Below are 13,506 nucleotides of genomic sequence, written 5' to 3'. Positions count from 1 at the left end.
TGAAGTTGTTATTTAATTAAAATAACGTAATAATTAATCAATTATATATTATTCATATGTGCGAATTATATTCTTAGGTACGCTGTGTTGGAAAGAGTGGGTGAAAAAAAAATGCTGTTGAAATTGGTCAGGAAGAGGAAAAGGAATTGGTTGGGTCACTGGCTGAGAAGAAATTGCCTGCTGAATGATGCACTGGAAGGAATGGTGAATGGTAGAAGAGTTCGTGGCAGAAGAAGATATCAGATGATAGACGACATTAAGATATATGCGGAGACAAAGAAGAAGGCAGAAACATAAGTGGAGTTATGAGGGGGCACTGCCTTCCCAAACTAGTCTGAACTTTTTTTTTTTCTATTAACGTTAGAAAATGTTGAATTCAAAAGATCTTTTTTGCTTTTGTTTATGATTAAGTTTTTGTGCTTAAATTGATTAATTGCACAAAATTGTAAAAATTGTAGAAAATTACTAAATTGTAAAACTATAAAAATTTGTAAAAATTGTAATTGTAATATTGTAAAATTTTGACTTTTTCCTCATCTTAAAGCTTCATTGCTCATGTAAGATCTATGGAATAAAATAAATGAATGAACGAAATGAAAGTACGGTAATGTCTTCAGATCATGTGTCTGGACTATAATATTTATTTTAAATTTCTGAATGAATAAGAATTTCTATACCTCATTTGAGGAATGGAAGCACTGTAATGTTTCTTTTGTAACAGCCTGTACTCATGCGTTGGAAGTCTACAGATGTTCAGGCCACCACTTGGAGAAATATTAATAATGTACTGCACAACAATGCAGAAAAAATAAAAGTGATTCCGGTATAATGTGTAAACTTAAAGACGAGATTAAATAAAATAATTAGAGTTTAAATTTCATATGATATCTTCAGGCAGGTAAACTTCATATAAAAAGTTTGTTAGCACTGTTAAGTACGTAGTTTTATTGATATATGCATATGTTTCTGTACAAGAGAGAAAAAGAACCATAGGTGGAGTTATGCCTTATTATAATTTGTAGTAGAACCACAGTTCAAGCCCTATACACCTCAGTCCAAAACATCGCGGATGTGGATGTAACATTGTAAGAAACATGCCCATTCCGATTTAAGTACTGTACTGTACCACGGTCAAGCTATAATAGGGGGGAGGAGATAAATGATATACCCCATAACCCCGTTATATGGGGATTCTATGGTTTCGCTTTGCCTCCTCAAGGAAACGGTTCTCTCTCCGCCTATGGGCAGAAAATATAAAAGATTGGAGAAAGCTGGGTTTGCAGTGAAAGACCTGCCCTTGGGCAGAACATAATGAATGAATGAATGAATGAATGAATGTATGATGTACTACACAACGCCTGCTGGTATTGAGTTATTGAACAAGGCAGATGGGAAAAGGACAGAGATGAAGATTGAATTAATTAATGTATTACTCAAATTTACCACTATAGGGGCAAAGTAGTGGTAAATTGTCAAGAGAAAGCATTTAATGCTATAGAGAAAAAAATATATTAGACATTTTAGAGTTAGATAATGGACTAATACGAAACCTACTACAGGATGTATTAATTTATGACTACCATAACAATAAATGATATCACATATATCTAAATAATAGGAATAATGTAGTACATACATCTTTATGTACCTATGTAAAAGATACTTGTCTCTGAAAATTGATTAAAATATGGTATGCAATTGTTATAAAAATAGTGATACTTTATTAAAATAATGTATTTTAAGGTGGCCCGGAAGTTCTTTGTCTGAAGTGATACACGAAATATTTCTTTAATAATATAATCGACACTTCATATTTTATTAAAAATCTGACAGCTTGTGCATGCAAGCTAAAGTGCAACGTTCACAAATGGAAAAGTTAATGTGCAGTTTACTAACTACATCTACGTTTAACTAATTATAAGCTAAGTTGTACGAACATATAAAAAATGGACAAAATAATCAAACAAACGTGTTGAAAACAACTAAACGTAAAAGCAATGCAACAAACATAACAGCAACTATTTAAACTATTGTAACAACAAGCCAACACAAAGGTGGACAGAAGGCTCAGTGCATTACCAGATTTCCGTGTTGTTACCTGCATTGTTGAGCACACGTGCACGTTCATTTTCTTGAGGCAGAGTTACGGGTCTGGCAGCATTGGAAGAGAAGAGGTTTGGATCCACTTTTATCTGTGGCCCATAAAACTTTCGCCCAAGAAGGTTAGGGTTGATCACTGTCTTGGTCAGGCTTGCATCCTCCATCTGACCTGCATCATCACCACCTGTTTTGACATTCCAAGTGCTCACCCTTGCCTTACCCGAGTTTCTCTCTGTTACAGGATTAATCTTCTCGTTCCCAGAGCCGATGATCTTATTATCTTTCAGACAATCAAGGTTTCCATCACCTTTGAACGTCCTGCCAGCTTGGGGGTTGTTGTTGACATTTGCTGCAGCAATCTCGATATTACTCATCTTCCTCGCCTGCATGAGGGGCGAGTTGGCCATCCTGTAACTATCACTTCTTTTGATCTTTGTTGGATTGAGATTACAAGATGTCTGCTGTTCGTTGATGCGGTTGTAGAGAGCAGGGTTGGTGCGCTGCAAGTACGAAGCGACGAGTTTCGGATTAGCAGGACAAGGCGGGATCTTACCTTCGTCGTCCTCATTGGGCGAGGTTGCAGAAGATGTTGTTGACCTCCCTCCTGGAGGGCTGGCACAGCTTTGACGTGCTGTCTGCATGTGGACGTAAGCCCCCCGTCCACTTGATGCTGATGAAGGTTTTGGTGACATTGGTCGGGAAGCGACAGCTAAAGGTGGTGAAGCAACTCTTGTCATTGGAGTTGTTTTACTTCCTGCTTTAATGATGACCTTTCCAAGTTGAGGAGATGTTGGAGACGTGGGTTTTCCTCCTGTAGGAGATATCTGTTGCCGTGGTGACATTGATCTGTTTCGTTGGGAAACAGGCGAATTGAGAATGTTAGCTGTACCTCCGACTGGGCAAGGTGAATTTCGACCCTGTTGGTTGGAAACTACAACTGGACGGATATTAGATTTAGGAACTCTATGAGCCGGGAGTGGACTGCTAACAGGTGTTGTGACTGACGGGTCTTTCACATATGGACCAGGTTCGAAGGTTGTATGAGCTCCTTTGTTTCTTCGGAGACTGTCAGAGGAGTACACAACCTTGCCTTCAGAATCTAATGTTACTCTTGCACCTTGACGTCTCTTTCGCTCAAGGGAATCTGATGTTGTGGGTGATACTAAGACATTTGCACAAGGAGATGATGCCCTGGCTGAGCCAGGAAGCTCATTGAGTGACACATATTCCATTTTGTCCATCGTATTTCTTGCAACGCCAGTGTTGGAATAAATATTTCCACTTGGACCTTGATATGATGCAGTCCTGGCATTGTTACGAACATCAGCAATTGTCACATAATCACCAGGATCTGTAGGTTGTGGTATTTTTGATTCTGTTGGAGAACTGTCACTTTCTTCCCCTGCAGATGACTTTGAACTCTTTCTATTATTGCTAGCTGATGATAAAACACCTTTTACTTTGTCTAACATATTGTTGAAAGGCTGAAGAGGGGATTTGAGCGTTGGAGTTGTCTTTTGCTGTTGAGTTGTCTTTTGAGCATCGTTAGAAACTACTGAATTTCTTGTTGGACTAGGCGATAGACCACGAGATCGGACCCTTAGAGAAGCTGATCTTTCAAACTGCTTCACCACTCCATAACCTGTAGGGGTAGCTGCCCTGCAAGCACTGCGACTCCTTACTCTCGAAGGCTCATTCTCACTTGAACGATCTGAATCTGTACTGAGTTGCTTTTCAAAAGTTCTTGGAAGTGAATTATAAAATGATCTTGAGTTTTCCGCAGAGTTACCAGTCTGTTTTGGCAGTTCTCGTTCCAGGTTGAGCTGGTTCCTTTTATCCATTGGGACATTCTTAGCATCACTACTTGACGTTGTTGAAGGCAATGTTTGAGAACTGTGTTTCCTGTTATAATAAGAAGGCACATAATGGCATGTCTCGTCATCTGACTGTGGGGGAGTTATGACGCACATTGAAGGGATGCGACTTGAATTAATTGTTGTTTTAACTCTTATTCTCTCTATTCTATCAACGCCTTCCAGGTCAGATTCAGAGAATTCATACTCCGAACTTCTTCCAGTGAGTGTTCCAGGAGGACTATTTGTTGAATCCACAGGCGAACTGGATGTGTTGTGACCACTATCAGGAGATTCTGATGGTACCTCGCTCTGTTTATGGATAATGGCAACTACCATCTGACTATTCTTATCCTGTTTCCCTTCTAGAGAACTTTTTCTTTCTGGTACTGCAGGAGCTGGAGCAACTGATATGCTGTTATCATTACTTACTAACAATGTGGTGCAGACAGTTCCTGCAGAACTCGTTGTTGTACTTGTAGATCCTTTTCCAAAGAGTTCATATTCATTCTCAGCTGTTAACGTGCTATTACCACGACCTGGTGACGTCGACAATGCGATAGTGGAATGAAGTGGTGTCTGAGGCGATAATGTCTCTTCTTCTTTGAGTGTTTTGAGACCGCTATCCATGTGGAAGGAAGTGTAGTAGCCTTCAGTATCACAGGAGTAGATGGAACTTGTTTCACCGTCATCTGGGAAAGGTGCCACAAGGTCTGACATAATATCAGGCGTGAGAGTGCCTTCGCTGATAGAGGAAGAAGCCGAAGTGTTAAGGAACTTTCTGCGACTACTAACTGAAGAAGAAGGAGCTTGGTGGTGATTCAAAGAGTTACTAGACGTAGCTGCTGAGGAAAGAGTTGTTGTCGATTTTGGCTGGTGTGTCGTCGCAGTGTTTTCAGAACCGATTGATGCTCGTCCACTTTCAGAACTCGCACTCCAATTTCCGGATGACGAATGAAGTTGGTCTTCTTTCCCATTTGTGAGAGCGCGTCTTCGAACAGAACCTTCTCGTAACTTTACGGCCATGTTCATGGCCCCAGAGGAAGTAGAGATTGGAATATTACCAGTATTCTTACTAACAGTCGATTGTTTTTTGTCATGTTTCAATTCTCCTTTCTTTCCCTTAGCAGCAACTGTTTCGTAAATGTTCACTTCTTCAGGAGATAACGTTGAAGCTTTGCTTGACTCGCCGCTAACACTTCGTATGAGTTTTAATTTCACTTTTCCCCACTGTTTCAGGGTATTGAAATGGGATTTTTTGTTACTGTCTGTTGGCGAATCATCTTTTGAACGAAGAAGGTCGCTGCTAGCACTACGGATCACGGATATTGTGTCGGCACTGATGTCTGGGACGTCTGTGCTTGCATTTGGGCTTTCCCTGTAACAGAAAATTAGTATTAACGAGTCTTTTATGACGAATATTAAAGACAGCCACTACTATGATTTTAGTTTGTTTGACTGGTTTTGTAACTTCATTCTTCTTTGAGACTAAGCAATTTCTGAAGCTTAAGATTATCTTTAAGTAATAAAAATAATAGGTGAGCAAATAATTAAATAACATAAATATATAAATATAATATAATCTAAAAAGGTAAAGGCATGAAGGCACTTGGAAGGCATGGAGGTAGAGCCCCATGCTTTCCATGACCTCGGCACGAGAATGAGGTTGTGTGGTCAGCACCACACTCTAACCGCCTTTTACCCCCGGGAAAGACCTGATACTCAATTTTATAGGAGGCTGAGTGAACCTCGGGGCCATTCTGAAAGTTTGGCAACGAGAAAAAATCCTGTCACCACCTGGGATCGAACCCCGGACCTTCCAGTCCGTAGCCAGCTGCTCTACCAACTGAGCTACCCAGCCGCCATAATACAATATATGACATCGTTAATAACAAAGTACATGAAACGGTAGCTAGAAACTCGAAGAATTAAGTGAAAAAGCAATGTTTACAACAGAATGAGGAAGTTACTTCCTGTCACTAAATATCTGAATACAGCTTATATATATATATATATATATATATATAATACTACATTAACACATTTAATATATCACAAAACATACACTGGACAAACTAAATATAGTAATTATTATGAAAGTCGCCATATTTCCTTTCTCGAATTACGATCCACTTCCACTAGATGGCTACCGACACGAGAAGCACGGCCAGCAATACATGAAAACGAAATTATACTAAATGTGAGGAATGTTACTATAGGTGTGTAGTATCATGTGACAGATTAGGTTAGGTTAGATTAGGTGTGTATTGTGTGACAGGTTAGGTTATGTTTGATTAGGTGTGTAGTATTATGAGAGAGGTTAGGTTAAGTTTGATTAGGTGTGTAGTATTATTACTATGTTGGCGATACTGAAACCCACTGTTACATTAAAGAAATATGGCCGTGTTCTTCATTCACGCGCGACGATTTTCGTATACAAGTAAGGTACGTATTTAGGGCGGATTGGTTGAACTTACAGCTCTCCCAGTGATCACATCAATTTCTACTAATCAATACTATAAATCCAAAGTATTTTCAAGGTATTTTATCAAGTTCCTATAGTGGCTAGGACATAAGTAATATTCACCGTAAATTCTTTGTCATTTTATTCCATCTCAAATCGACTGAAATATAGAGAAAATTTACCTTGCAATTTTTAAATACAACAAAATGCTTTGTGCAAAGTTTGAGGCATCAGAACTTAATAGTGTTTAAATTAATAATATTTAAATTTATCATATTTTCATAAAATTAGCAACTTTAAACTGTTGTGGCTCCGAAACCCTTTCACCCAATGATCAAAATCATGGTTTATTTTGATGCTGAGAAGTTAAAGTTTATATTGACATGTAAACAGTTTTTCTTACTTTTTATGGAAATGGAGAAATTTAGATTTTTCTTCATTAAGACGCCTTTGGCCACGAAAATATATTTTTAAAATATAATGTTAGATTCCGCATTGAAAGTACAAATAAACATATTTTTTTACTGATGGCACGTTGATAACAAAGTATTGAAAATATCAAATAAAGAAAATAAATAGTAGGCGCGTGACCTAACCAGCTGACTGTGAGGCGGGAGATACCCGAGGGAAGCAAGGCCAGTAGACATAAACACGTGATTGTGTCGTCTAGCAGTCATGGCTGTGCTAGCTTTAGCACAGGTTTTCATAAACACAGGAGTAAATGACGCCCAACGCTCGCTTATCTTCAGCTCTCGGCCAGTGCGTGCGGTACTGCGCCGTTCAAGTCTACGCGTGTGAAAATAATCTATTTAATACCCTCGAAACTTATTGCCGAGCCACTAAGCAAACAATGCCGAATCCCTCTTAATAATGCAAGGTTTTTTTCTCAATATTTTTTTTACATTTTTACAAATGGCCAAAAAGCCTAAAAGCAAGTAAAATCAGATTATCTGTCTCTCTGTGTGCAATAAAAACAAGGATTACTTCTTAACATAACCTACCAAATGTCAGCTTCAAAATAAGCTCTCGTTCAATGTTATGCAGTAAATGGTTCCAGAGTTCTGAGCGCTGAAAGAGGCTTGTTTTTATAAAATACGCTAAATTTGTTGCTCAATAATACGAAAACCGTTTGACTTTAGATAGTATATTTTTGAAAATGCACTCCCCCCAAGTGCCTTCATGGCATGTTACAGGGATACCTTTACCTTTTTACTCCTCTCAGCACCTTGTATAAGTAGGGAAAAAATTAGAGTATAAAAAAATGCGAGGTTTTTTACTGATCGATTTCATATGGAATAGCCCGTACAGGATAAAATCAAGTCTGGTGCTGTTGCTCAGAATACTTTTACAAAATCCGAAGTATCAATCTAAGAAGTCGTCATTTCGAGATCCTACGGTAGATTATTGTAAAATAAGGGCACAATTTTATGTTAAAAATTCGGCCAGCAGATTTTATGGCATCTAGGTTGCTGCTGCTGCATGACAAGGACAGCACACCTGTTATCACATGGCTGTCTTCGCTACTGCATACTTATTGTAATCATATTATTAAAAAAATATTAAATTATTTAAAAAGCAAGCACTTCAACTGATTTTAAACACTGATATATATATATATATATATACACATTCACTTTTGTTATTTTTCCTTTTTTCTTTACATGAAATTTTTGAGAAAAAAAAAACAGATATTTTCTAAGTTAGGAATCTTTCAATATTTCAAAATTCAATAATCAATTAAAACTAAAATATAATTTATGTATATAATAGTTATTACTCTGGGCGGCCGGGTAGCTCAGTTGGTAGAGCAGCTGGCTACGGACTGGAAGGTCCGGGGTTCGATCCCAGGTGGTGACAGGATTTTTTCTCGTTGCCAAACTTTCAGAACGGCCCCAAGGTTCACTCAGCCTTCTATAAAATTGAGTACCGGGTCTTTCCCGGGGGTAAAAGGCGGTCAGAGCGTGGTGCCGACCACACCACCTCATTCTAGTGCCGAGGTCATGGAAAGCATGGAGCTCTCTACCTCCATGCCCCCCAAGTGCCTTCATGGCATGTTACGGGGATACCTTTACCTTTACCTTTTATAGTTATTACTCTATTATATTATTGCATAATATTTTGCATTTATTTTACAATTGTATTATTTAATATTATTCATTTCATTTTTTTATTCGTACTTTCTAGTTAACCGAATCTTCTATGTTTTACGTGGTATAATTTCATTGTATTTGTTGTATTATTATTTTGATATTCATCACTTTCTTTTGCTTACATATATTTGATATAATATCATTATATTTGTTTTATTATTCTTTCTTGTATTATTATTTTGATATTCATCACTTTCTTTTGCTTAAATATATTTGATATAATATCATTGTATTTGTTATATTATTATTTCTTGTATTATTATTTTGATATTCATCACTTTCTTGTGCTTACATATATTTGATATAATATCATTGTATTTGTTACATTATTCTTTCTTGTATTATTATTTTGATATTCATCACTTTACTTTGCTTACATATAATTATTTGATATAATATCATTGTATTTGTTATATTATTCTTTCTTGTATTATTATTTTGATATTCATCACTTTACTTTTGCTTACACATATTTGATTATTTAAATTAAACAATTAAATAATTATTTTAGTGTAGGCTTAAACTTGTAATATTACTTTTTCATTATTCGATGTAAACTCCAATCCCGGCCACAAGCTTTTGCTTCATCGGGAGTGCGAACGAAAAGTGTATCATTATTATGATCGTTCAAATAAATTATTATTATTATTATTTATCAGCTGCTTGTCTATGCGGATGACATGAATATGTTAGGAGAAAATCCACAAACGATTAGGGAAAACACGGGAATTTTAGTGGAAGCAAGCAAAGAGATAGATTTGGAAGTAAATCCCGAAAAGACAAAGTATATGATTATGTCTCGTGACCAGAATATTGTACGAAATTGAAATATAAAAATTGGAAATTTATCTTTTGAAGAGTTGGAGAAGTTCAAATATCTGGGAGCAACAGTGACAAATATAAATGATACTCGGGAGGAAATTAAACACAGAATAAATATGGGAAATGCCTGTTATTATTCGGTTGAGAAACTTTTATCATCCAGTCTGCTGTCGAAAAATCTGAAAGTTAGAATTTATAAAACAGTTGTATTACCGGTTGTTCTGTATGGTTGTGAAACTTGGACTCTCACTTTGAGAGAGGGACAGAGACTACGGGTGTTTGAGAATAAGATTCTTAGGAAAATGTTTGGGGCTAAGAGGGATGAAGTTACAGGAGAATGGAGAAAGTTACACAACGCAGAACTGCACGCATTGTATTCTTCATCTGACATAATTAGGAACATTAAATCCAGACGTTTGAGATGGGCAGGGCACGTAGCACGTATGGGCGAATCCAGAAATGCATATAGAGTGTTAGTTGGGAGCCGGAGGGAAAAATACCTTTAGGGAGGGCGAGACGTAGATGGGAAGATAATATTAAAATGGATTTGAGGGAGGTGGGATATGATGATAGAGAATGGATTAATTTTGCTCAGGATAGGGACCAATGGCGGGCTTATGTGAAGGCGGCAATGAACCTCCGGGTTCCTTAAAAGCCAGTAAGTAAGTAAGTATTATTATTATTTAATCTTGTAGCGCCTTACCCAGTGACAGCCTGTTCCAGCTCGCGCTGGTCGGTGCCTGCGATGGTGTTACGCCGTCGACCACGCGGTCGTCGATTCCTGCCGCCCCGTCGTCTCACGGTGCCGTCGGCGTCCACCTGCACGTGTATGAGGGAGCGCCGGAAGCTGGTCATGCGGTCGAAGGCCCGGCCCGATACGTCCACGGCCACCAGCTCCGCTGGGAAGCGCAGCGCCACCGTCTGGATCTGCTCCTCGGGCGACGGCAGCCGATGGTCAGTGCCCACGTCCACAATGTCTTCCTCCACGTCAGTTGTGCCCCCGTCCATCGAAGTGGCGATGCGGCTCGTGCAGTCCGGCGTCACCGTGATGTCTCCGAACGCTTCCTCCGACGTCCAGCGTCGCAGCTCGTTCACGACAGCGGGCTGAAACACCGACCACGATCATTAGAACTTGTTCGCATAAAGGCGCGTCTCCACTATTAAACATTTAACCAGGGGCGGCTTTTGGGGTAGTGCCAGTGTGCCATGGCACCACCAATGAAAGAAAAAAAAATAATATCCTAGAAAGCAGTTGTAATAGTTTATACATTTTATTCGTATTTCATTTGAACGAGCGCGCGCACAGATCCGGACGCACTCTTTCAGCGTTTTTCCGAACGTTGGAGCCACTTCGCTGAGGCACTACCTGCGTCCATATAACACTGTACAAAAGGCTACTGCTTCTAGTTTATATGCGTTTCTTATGGCAGACTTTGAGCCGAATTCAATTTGACTCAGTAGTTAATATTCCGCCCGCTAGAGCACAGTAATGCAGAAATTTCGCTAGATGGCAGGGTTGTTGGAGATGTTATTTGTCTATGAGTTAGAGTTCCGCGCCAAATGTTAATGTAATGTTGCCAATTCAAAACTAATGCACATAACTTGGATTTGAATGTGTAAATTATTATCCATTTAGCTATAATGAACGCAGAGATAGTCATGGTTCTTTTTAGAAAGATAAATATTTTTTTCATATTATGTAAAACTGTTTCTTAATGTTGTTTAATATTTGTTTTATTTTGCGGCAACTAAATATCGCTACAATGTTGCTATAGTATTGATGCTTCTGTTAACTATACATGAGATCTGTGCAAGACATGAACATGTGTTATTCAGGCCGCTGCCTTGGATTCATCGGCCTGTTAAATAAAGTGCAAACGTGTTTGTTTATTATCTATGCCATTGTTTATCTCGTGTGTTTTTGCCAGTAATTTTACTAGTTATAAAAGTTATTTGTATTTGACTAACAATACTGTGAAAGTTTTGATTGCCTGTATCTGTAAATTTCGTTATTAGTTTCGGAAATGTTATTGTAACTGTTACTAGATACATCATTAACTGTACACCTGGTAAAATAGCTGGTTTAATTAATGTGTTTTATTTAATATAATGCAAACGTGAACTGCGATTATTAATTTCACTAGGGTAATTTGCGTACAACGTTTTTAATTTTTGGCACCACCACCAGAATGTCTCACCGGCCGCCACTGCATTTAACAACAACATGTTAAATATAACATGTTGAATTTAACATGTATATGGACATTTCAAGTCTCAATTGCAGTAGCGGCTGGTGGTCAAAATAATAAGTGTGCTACAACCTCTATATCGGCCTACTGTAAAGGCCTACACTTATGTATTTATCTTAATTTGGAGTGTCGTCTAGTGATGAAATATGAAGTCCATACGACATTCTTTCGTACTGCAGAACTTGTCATTTGGTGTTAAACCCCTCCATCTTGGACATCATACACTTTTCTATTGACAGTATTGCAAGAGCAGTGAGACGATCCTGGGACATAGTGTTCCTTAAAAACGTTTTTATGCGTTTCAAGGAAGAAAAACATATTTCTGGCTCAGCAGTGGTCACTGGTGTTGTAACCAAAATATTTAACAACTTCGATACTTCACAGAATGGATCCTGTAAATTGTTGGATACTATGTATTGTGACAATTGAACAGCCATCTATATTTCGGAAGTCAGGTCTTCCGTATAGAAATCCAACTTGTATCTGGAACACTCTTTTGTTCAGTATAGTATAGCTGTTGACAGCAACTTTAACTGGTAGATGGCAGCAGCAGTCGGATACTTGAATTACCAAATACATTGTACATAGTTCCGAATTCTTCCACAAACAAGCATTCTTTCGTTACGCTTTACTTTTGCAATCTCCAAGCTGTGTTGTGCTGAAGCTGACTACAGCACTTTCCCGCATAAAAATAGCCAATCAGAGCAGTGATTTCAGCTTCGCACATGCGCATAACTGTCTACATTTTTCATGTGGAGCTTTGAGTAGCACAATGAACCCCCTGAGGCACCAAAGAAGGCACGAAGACTAAACACTTTATAACGCGTCATGAACATAACCACGGGAAATTGTCAAATGACAGATCAAATACTATGGTGGTATTACAAATACATTATTTGAGCCAAAATTATCATTGTACTGTAGCACATAAGGAGGGCAGCCCCTGCTCAATTCACTTAACATGTTAACCAAGTAGGCTACGTTGAATTTAACACTTTTAACATGTTGGCGTGTTTTCCAGCAGAAATGGAAAACATGTCAATTCACTTGCTCGTTCGGCGTCGGTACAGTTCTGCAAAGTTCGTACAGTTTCCATAGCAACAACTATAAGTTCCGATTTTGTGGCGCGTATCTTGATCATTTTTATACTATCATTGGTCCTTGGTGTTGGCTGTAAGTTGTTCGAAATAATGGAGTGGACGAAAGAAAATACATTGGAATAAAATTAATGCACTGATGGAAAGGCCTTGTTTGTGGGATGTGTCTGCAAAAGAATGTAGGCTACGGGCAAAACTAAGAAGGCTGACTGTTTTAGAGAACTGGTATTATTATTTAACTGTTCTCGTCTTACGCTAAACGTTAATGCTATGTTGACGTGAGTAATGGTCGTATTTGGTGATGTATGTTAACGTTCGTAAAACTTCGGAAAGAATAATTATACGATATTACCCACTCCTTTAACATCTATCATGCCGTAGGTCCTATGATATCAATCGCGCTGTAATTTTTTTAATTGGGATGAAATGGCTGCTCTTAAATTGTGTATTTCTTTGATGTAACAGGAAGTATTTTTGCAGCACTATATTAAAATCGTGTTTTGACATTCTCAGCAAGTTTTTGAATCCAAATCGATACTGTATTCAACTTTAAGTTCGTTTATAATGTATCCGGCATAGTGTCTTTTACTAAGATTTTGCCGCATCCACATTCTCATTTTCTTCTTTTTCAAGCCTTGTAACAAGCAATGGAGGCAATTACACAAGTCAGATCATCATCTGAGTCCAAGGTTTGAAAATAAACACTATCTACATTAAATCTCATAGACTGTTTATGGTGGACTACGCAAAGAAAGTCAAGTTTAACATGTT

General features: G+C 38.1%; 1 protein-coding gene across 1 annotated transcript in view; it reads right to left on the bottom strand.

Moving 5' to 3' along the window:
* Positions 1 to 13,506, bottom strand: part of gukh (GUK-holder) — a 637,347-nt gene that overhangs the window by 28,794 nt on the left and 595,047 nt on the right. Inside the window, exons 3-4 of the mRNA XM_069844395.1 lie at positions 10,093 to 10,493; positions 2,654 to 5,331 (exon numbers count right to left, since the gene is read on the bottom strand). Of these exons, the coding sequence (XP_069700496.1) occupies positions 2,654 to 5,331; positions 10,093 to 10,493 (3,079 nt within the window). The remainder of the gene's footprint in view (positions 1 to 2,653; positions 5,332 to 10,092; positions 10,494 to 13,506) is intronic.

This window comes from Periplaneta americana, chromosome 13 (genome assembly GCF_040183065.1).
Source record: "Periplaneta americana isolate PAMFEO1 chromosome 13, P.americana_PAMFEO1_priV1, whole genome shotgun sequence".
Lineage (NCBI taxonomy): Eukaryota > Metazoa > Arthropoda > Insecta > Blattodea > Blattidae > Periplaneta > Periplaneta americana.
This window is presented reverse-complemented; position numbering and strand designations above follow the sequence as displayed.